The 7,848-nt window shown below is 46.2% G+C and overlaps 1 protein-coding gene across 2 annotated transcripts; it reads left to right on the plus strand.

Annotated features, from left to right (window-relative positions):
- Positions 1–342: 342 nt before the first annotated feature.
- VGLL2 (vestigial like family member 2) lies at positions 343–6,572 on the plus strand. 2 transcript variants are annotated; one of them, XM_056125356.1, is made up of 4 exons: positions 343–423; positions 2,574–2,880; positions 4,762–5,289; positions 6,532–6,572. In XM_056125356.1, the coding sequence occupies exons 1-4, from the start codon at positions 343–345 to the stop codon at positions 6,570–6,572; spliced, it is 957 nt and encodes a 318-aa protein (XP_055981331.1). The 2 variants fall into 2 exon arrangements, with proteins under 2 accessions (XP_055981331.1, XP_055981332.1); XM_056125357.1 differs by lacking the exon at positions 4,762–5,289.
- The last annotated feature ends 1,276 nt before the right edge of the window (positions 6,573–7,848 follow it).

Raw genomic sequence — 7,848 nt, forward strand, 5'->3', positions numbered from 1 at the left:
GTAGCTAGGCATCCAGAAGAAAATACCTCCTAGAGTCCCGGATCCCTGGTCCCTCGATCCCCATTGGGTCCGAGCCCCCGCCGGGCCGCCGAGGGTGGCGTCAGCACGCCCTCTGCCCGTGGGGTTTAAATGCCCACTAGCGGGAGCCCGGGCGCTTCCGTCCCGGCGCGCGGTCGGGATTGGAATTTCAGGGGTGGGAGGGGAGCGCGCGGATGGGATCCCGAGCCGCCGAGCGCCCATGACTCGGGAGCGCCGGTCCAAGCGCCGCCCATGCAGCATCCCAGCGTGGCACCGACCAGGAGCTGACGATAAAACACGTACCCGTCTCGGCTGCGGGGAGCCATGAGCTGTTTGGATGTTATGTACCAAGTCTATGGTCCTCCGCAGCCTTACTTCGCAACCGCCTACACCCCTTACCACCAGGTACGTGTCCCGTCTCCGTCTCCTCCGGGCGGCGATTTCCGAGATCGAGGGAACGTTCCTTCTTCCCCGAGCTCTGCGGGTGCCTGAGGTTTGCCTCAACGTGGATCCTGGGCGTCAGATCAGGGGCGGGCGCCTTCGGGATGCGAAGATCGCCGGCGCGGCTACCCGGTCGGTTGCGTTAACCCCACTAGCTTGCCGGTTTGCACTCTCGGGAAGACAGCTAAGCCCCGCTAATGCGTGCCGGGTCTTCCTGGGAATCATCGGATGAGTTAGGACCGCGAGGACTGGATTGTTTCCTATTTAAAGCCGCTTGGCCTCTAGATTACTCTTCCAGGAGGTGAGGGTGCGGAGAGATGAGACCAAAACGGGGGCGGAGAAAAATCGAATTTAAGTCCCAAAGCTAAAGAGTGACAGCAAAGGCCTTTCTCTCTCTTTCTAATGTGCATCCATCCGCCTTCTCCCCTCTGCAATCTTATCTTATCTGAGGCATATCCGTTTCAGTTCTTCAGTGACCAGGACAATTCTTCCCCAAACCGTCGATTCGTTACAAAGAGAACAGTACTGGGGAGGGGGGATGGGGAGAAGAAACATTAGTTGTATCATCTTAACTTTGCAAAGTTCTGGAGAGTATTGCTGGAACAAGACTGGCTGGGAAAAGGTAAATATCTGCCTTTCTCTAGCTTCGCTAGGTGTGTATGTCGGCTCTGTCTTCAATAGATCTACTTTAAGACCAGTTAATTCAGGTTCTGCAAACTGTTCGCTTTTGTTTAATTATTCCAATTTCTCTTTGCTCTTGAATGAGGGATGTACCTGGTATTTCTTTCCATTTCCTCAGCTTATGAGAACAGCAGCCCAGAACAAAATACAATGTAGAAAGGTGGAAAGTGGTGTAAGTGGCTGTGAGGGCCAGACCAGGTTGAAATTGAGTGACTCTTGCTTCCAGGAGATTGAATTATACCCCAATAGCAGCCTAATTCAGAATTTGGAGGTGTTCTTGTGAATTAATGATGGAATGGGTAGGTTCTGCTTTTTCGCTTTCTTCTCTCTTTTTAAAAATATTCCAAAAGAGAGTTTCAGTCTCATACTAATTGTACAAATCAGTAGAATCCTCCTTGAAGTTTAAGTGGGAGTGCAGAAGATGTGTTGATGTTGCTAAAATAATATGAGAGTTTAGGATCTGCAATGAGCTTCTTTCCTGTCTGGGACTATTGCAAAGGAAAGATAGGTTGGTTTTTCTCTTGTTTCTTTCTCATCCTTGACTTTGGTCTAATCTATTATATTAAAATTTGGTCACTTTCATATGACAGGGTCCCTTAGAGGCCTTCACTGCTTTAACACTGCATTCAGATTATTCCTTATTTCTAGAAACTATTTCAAGCAATTACACTTGATTTGTAAAATCACAATCAGTAGAATATTTTTAATTACCCAATCTCAGAGGCTTCTTAATCTTACTAGCTTTTTTAAAAAATTATTTCTTCAATGTGCACAGATATAGTGAGGTTAGAAATGTGTGCAGCTCATTGAGTTCTTTCCTTACCCATAAAATGATCTGCTTTAAAACAGACTGTCATTTAAATTGCATATTGGTGATCCAATGAATATCAATATCTGTTTATTTCAAAGATCCACATCACAGTGTTCCTCCATACCTTACCCCTCCTCTATTCTTCCTTTTTATTCTTGATAGCATGGATTAGGTTTTGATATTTTCATGTTCCATCATGAAGATGCTTAATCCAGCATCTTGTGCCCTTGACCCAGGCCCCAATTGGACTTGGGTGCCCTTTACCCATGGAGCATGATTTTAAAAATATATCAGCTCTGAGCCCGCCTCTTCAGTCAAGTTCAACTCATACCCTAAGACACTTTGGTGTCTTCTGTTACCTTCACCTTGACAGAGAGCTCTTCCTGTAGCGCAAACAATACTGGAGCAAAAGTGGCATCAAGATCAGTCACCAGCCTGTTTGTTGCAGTTTGGGAGATTTGTTGACTGTGTGGCCCATGTGATTTCTGGGTTTATAGGGCTTAGATGCTAATGTCAGGTGCCCTCTGGGTACCTTAGGGAACAGGGAGCGAGTGGGAAGTGCAGTCTGAACCCAAATGACAACCTCCTTTAAAATGAATTGCTTTGTTTTTTCTTTGAGCAGAAACTTGCCTATTACTCCAAAATGCAGGAAGCACAGGAGTGCAACGCCAGCCCCAGCAACAGCAGCGGCAGCGGCAGCTCCTTTTCCAGTCAAACTCCAGCCAGTATCAAAGAGGAAGAAGGCAGCCCAGAGAAAGAGCGGCCACCTGAGGCAGAGTACATCAACTCTCGCTGCGTCCTCTTCACCTATTTCCAAGGGGACATCAGCTCAGTGGTGGATGAACACTTCAGCAGAGCCCTAAGTCAGCCTAGTAGCTATTCCCCCAGCTGTACGAGCAAAGTTCCCAGAAGTTCTGGTCCCTGGAGGGGTGAGTATGGACACCACCAACAATGGTCAATAAAGATCTCTCTGAACATACATAACAGCTATAAGGGTCAAGGAAAAACAAGAAAAAGAAAAAGGGAAGGGGTGAGGAAGGGATTTGGGGGAAGTAAGGTAATAGGAGAAGGAAAGGGGACAGGCATAAACACTTTCCTTGGAAGAACAGAACAGAGCATTGATCCATAAAACAACACTCAGAGTGGAATGAGGAAGCCTGGGTTTGTGGTTCGCTCCACTATTTTCTACCACTAACCTTGGACAAGTCTCTTAGCATCTTTGAGGTCATTCTATTTACTAGTTTCTAAAATTAGACTAATACTGTCCCTCTTAACTATACCTGCAGTTTGGAATAAGACCAACAGATGTTTCATAGAAATGTGTTATTTTCCAACATTACCTAACTAGGGAGAAAGATATCTTCAACCGCAAATAATTGGGCTATTACCTAGTTCTTGAAATATGCCCCCAGGAAAAAATATTAGACCCACTTCATCCCCCACCATTCATTCCCCCATGGTAAGCAAAACCTGCTGAAGACTAACTCCTTAAATCTACATATGCCTTTACCATGACAGTTACTTTGGAAATCTTGAAGCTGAAAACATCTTTCAATAAGCAAGTAAAGTAACAATGAAATAAAATCTAAGAATATCTAAAGATTTTTTCCTTCAAATATACTAGTATTTTTTCTTCTACTCTTCCCACTAAACACTACTTTATCTAGCCTGGAACAGTGAATTTTCAAACTAGTCAACTAAATCTCCCTTTTCCCTTGAAATCTCGACTACCTTTTGCTACTAACGCTGGGTACTAACTACTAAACTTTCTCCTTGAGCATAGTTTTTTGAAAATAAATCAGTAGAATCCCTGGAAAATAAGGATTTTGTTGTAAAAGTGAACACTATTGGAATGGTAACTCTCATCTTACCATTTTTTCTTGAGTTCTAACAGTTTACTCAAACTTTAACTTAGACTAGATACAAAACATTAGTTTTAAATACAGTGCATTCTTTGGTTGCCTAAATATTTTTAAAAGGAAGACTTTGCATTTAAAATGCGTTTTTAAAGCATCTACAATTCTTTAGTACAGGGTACAGATGACTTTCTAGAAGTTCGAGATGCTCTTGGAACTTTTCCTAATTGAAATCATCCTTTTAAGACAGGCAACACCTTTCTAAAGTGTTGTTATGCTTCCAAACACTAGGAATCTATATGACACAGACAAAAATAACAATGAGTATTATTATTTCCTGCAGAAATTTTGTAAAGTAACACTGTACAAATGCTGCAGCTGCCCTTTTATCTAGTTTACTCTTTTGCTTGAGTTCTTGGGGGGGAAATTGAAAGGTTTCTAGTAAGGAGGCTAATAATAGCAAGACTTCGAAATATGTCAACGACTTCCAGTCTATCAGAGGTCTTGGAGGGGTACATTTTCTGAAGCAAGGGAGACTGAAACGCGAGAGGGGGTAGAGAGATTGCTAGGCGGCCGACCAAGCTTGGGAAGTGGTATCTTCTTCGGCGGCCGCAGAGCCTGAGAGCTGGGAAAACGCGGCCGCCTTAGGCCAAAGCCGCTCCGCCCCAGAGTCGGGGAGCTCTGTGGGCCCCCAAACCTGGACTAGGTCGGGTGTATTTCTCCTTTCTCACTCTTCTGTTTTTTTCTCACTGGAGACTAACCTGCACAGTGGGAAAGCGAAGCTTCTTCCCCAGGGGTGCCCTACCCATTGTGCGGTTCCCACCACCCTTTAACACCGGGGACCCCCGGCCCGTCCCGCTGGGGAGCGTTCCAGCGGGGTCGGGTCGGCGCTGGCATCTCGGGCGGTGACGCGTTCTTCTCTTCCTTCTCTCCCCTTGGACTCCCGGCCTGCAGACGGCTCCTTCCCGATGAGCCAGCGCAGTTTCCCCGCCTCCTTCTGGAACAGCGCGTACCAGGCGCCAGTGCCCGCGCCGCTGGGCAGCCCCCTGGCCGCCGCGCACTCCGAGCTGCCCTTCGCCGCCGCCGACCCCTATTCTCCGGCCGCGCTGCACAGCCACCTGCACCAGGGCGCCGCCGAGCCCTGGCACCACGCGCACCCGCACCACGCGCACCCGCACCCGCACCACCACTACGCGCTGGGCGGTGCCCTGGGCGCCCAAGCCGCCGCCTACCCGCGGCCAGCCGCGGTGCACGAGGTCTACGCGCCGCACTTCGACCCGCGCTACGGGCCTCTGCTGATGCCCGCACCTTCCGGGCGCCCGGCCCGCCTCGCGCCCGCCTCGGCGCCCGCGCCCGGCAGCCCGCCCTGCGAGCTCCCAGCCAAGGGCGAGCCGACTGGCCCTGCGTGGGCCCCGCCCGGGGGACCCTTCGCGAACCCCGCGGGGGACATGGCCCAGGGCTTGGGCCTCACCGTGGACTCAGGTAAGCAGGACAGGGCACTTGGCCTCCTGGGGGCCCTTCGACCCTGTGCTCAACGCTGGCCTGAGCCCTGGGCCCCCTTAGTGGTTCTCGGAGATCCCAGGGACCCTGAAGCCAAAAGGTCTGCTTGGCTGGGTTGTGTTTCAGCCAGCGGCAAACAGTGTGACCCTGGTGTGGGTAGAATGAAAAACAGAAACTTGCCCTAACTTGGGGAGGATTGGGGGACGAGGGTGCAGGGGTGCGTCAAATGTGTTGGAAAGGTTCTAGCTCTGCGCTGTTGGACTCTGTAGCTCTAGCCACATGCGTCTGTTAAGCACTTGAAATATGACTAAGCCGAGTGAGATGCGCTGTAAGTTGATATAATACACTCTGGTTTGCAAAAGAAAAATGTAAAACATCTCTCATATTTTTCTATTGATTGCATGTTGAAATATTTTCAGCATGTTGCATATTGAACATATTGGGTTAAATAAAATATTTTGCTAAGATTGATTCTCACCTGTTTCTCTTTACCTTTCCCCAATGAGGCTGCTAGAAATTTAGAATTCAGTCTGTGGCACCCACTGTGTTTTGTTTCTCACAGACAGCGCTGATCTAGAGTCCCTGCTAAGACTGTGTTTAAAATCCTTTATAGTGGGAGGGGGCTTGTGATCACCTGGCAGCTATAAGGAAAGTAAAATATGTCTCTGAGAACACCTTAAATTCTCTAGTTAAATAAGACACTTTAAACGAAGAACTTAGCCTATGATTTTAATAATAATAAGCCTTCCTGGAAATAAAAAAAAAACTCCGAATTTGAAAGCCACATTGAAAATAGAGCTTACATTCCTGCTTATGTTATTAAGACAAGCTTATGATTTGGTGTCTAGTTGATGTGATAGCTAATAGATTTTCCCTCTCCCCACTTTCTTCTGGTTAAGATTTGGCTTTTCTGTTGGCTTTGCATTTACTGTCATTCACATCCTTTAGATAAAAATCTGTGACTTTCACAATGAAATGGTGGCATTTGACTTTCTCTTTTCTTAAACATTTTGTGCCTCCCCCCCCCTTCCTTTCTCTCTTCTCCCCCCTTTCCTTTATTTGCTCTCTGTTTTCAGGTTTGCAGCCTCGGGACAAAAGCAAGGATCTGTACTGGTTTTAGACAGCCCAGCTTCCTCCCTGTAGGTCTCTGCATGACTTTGTTGGTGACACAGAGCTGAAATGAGCTGAAATGGGTTTGTAACGGCTTGTGATCTTGGTTTGCAGCTCGTCGTTATTCCCTCTGTGGTGCGTCCCTCCTGAGCTGATCTGCCGATCCAAGGTTCCCCTCTTCCTTTCCCTTCCGACCAGCTTTGGAGACTCAGCATCTGTGCCCCTCACTTTCTGGACATGGACGTGGGGGAAGGCAGAGACTTCAGACTTCTCCAGTGCTGGGAAAACCAAAGCAAAAATCTACAGAAATTTTATCTAAAAAAAAAAAAAAACACTAATTCTTTTTGTTGAAAAGCAGATCCAAAGAAGCTGAATTATGTTTAAGACTTTTGACCAAATTGCTGGAAATGGTCAATGGTTAAATCACATAGGATCTATCCTAATTTTTCTTAGAAGAAGGGAAAGAAAAAAGACTTTTTGGTGTGAATATTTTTATGCGGATGTGAATTATTTCATTGTGTAGTGTGATTCTCACACTGCTGCTGTCAGTATCCTCAGATTTCAAATGTATTTGTATTTTCATTGAAGACTATGGTAGAGGGGTAGAAAGATGCGGACTTCTTCCTTCAGCTCCCTTACTGCTCTTCCTTTACTCCGGACACCCACCCAGACACAAAGATACACTCTTTCCTTTGGACTGTGATCATGGAAGCCTCAGCATGCATGTGAGTGGCAAGTGGCTTCTCTGGAGCCACCTGCCCAAGTCTTACTGAAATGCAGCTGTTGTGGGACAACTGTTTAGAACTCCAGAAATACATCAACCAAGGTAGCACTTCCCAGGGTTTTGTACAACAATTGCAGTTGCATTGGAGATATATATATATATATATATATATATATATATATAGTGTGTATATGAGAGAGAGAGTGTGTGTGTGTTTGTGTGTATGTGTGTGAATGTTCATATTATTTTTTACAAGGAACAATTACGATGAAAAAAGGAACATTTTTCTGTCTCCTCTCCTAAAAATTCCACCCCTCCCTCCATCCTTGTCTGGATGAAAAACAAAAACAAAAACAAACAAACAAAAAAAGGAAAAAAAGCACCAAGAAAACCCAACCATCTCCAGAGCTCCAAGAAGAGCTAGGAATTGCCACAGAGGAACAAAATGTCTGTGAAAACTCCAATACCTCCAATGCTGTTCTGGTCATGATTGCATGATTGATCCCTTTCATAAAGTGGACAGGATCCTGGGTCTGGGTGTGGGCAAAGCTAAAGGTGATGAGGAAGAGGAAAGAACATTAAAGACGTTTGTTTACTACAAGGTCACTGTGTTGTTTCATAAAAAGAAAATAAATGTCTTCGTTTTTCTCTAGTAGAATAAAATAATTTATGGATGTATAAACTGATGTCAGTAAGGAATATTGGTT

Source organism: Sorex fumeus, unplaced genomic scaffold, assembly GCF_029834395.1.
Source record: "Sorex fumeus unplaced genomic scaffold, SorFum_2.1 ptg000054l, whole genome shotgun sequence".
Taxonomy (NCBI): Eukaryota; Metazoa; Chordata; class Mammalia; order Eulipotyphla; family Soricidae; genus Sorex; species Sorex fumeus.